The sequence below is a fragment of the Buceros rhinoceros genome, unplaced genomic scaffold, assembly GCF_000710305.1.
Source record: "Buceros rhinoceros silvestris isolate BGI_N320 unplaced genomic scaffold, ASM71030v1 scaffold29171, whole genome shotgun sequence".
Taxonomy (NCBI): domain Eukaryota; kingdom Metazoa; phylum Chordata; class Aves; order Bucerotiformes; family Bucerotidae; genus Buceros; species Buceros rhinoceros.
In genome coordinates this window covers 2,944-3,175 of record NW_010396388.1, presented here as the reverse complement: position 1 = coordinate 3,175, position 232 = coordinate 2,944, and the positions used below count along the sequence as shown (strand labels likewise).

The following is a 232-nucleotide window of genomic DNA, read 5'->3' as shown; positions in this document are numbered from 1 at the left end:
TTGTGACACAGAGAGCCCCGGGGCCACTCACCTTGTAGAGCTCCTCGTCGAACTGGCTGAGCTGGGCCACCTCCTGCATCACCTCCTTGCGCATGAAGAAGGGGGTGTAGACGGGGGTGTAGCCCCTGGCGCGAAGGCTCTGCAGCGCGTACTGGATCAGCGCCTGCTCCAGGAACACCAGTGGACCCTGCGGGGACACGGGCAGCTACGGCCTGAGCCACCTGCTCAGTGG

General features: G+C 65.1%; 1 protein-coding gene across 1 annotated transcript in view; it reads right to left on the bottom strand.

Annotated features, from left to right (window-relative positions):
* Positions 1-9: 9 nt before the first annotated feature.
* Positions 10-232, bottom strand: part of SARS (seryl-tRNA synthetase) — a gene marked incomplete at both ends in the record, with an annotated part of 2,577 nt that continues 2,354 nt past the window's right edge. The window contains one exon of the mRNA XM_010145902.1: positions 10-192. Coding sequence (XP_010144204.1) covers positions 10-192 — 183 coding nt within the window. The remainder of the gene's footprint in view (positions 193-232) is intronic.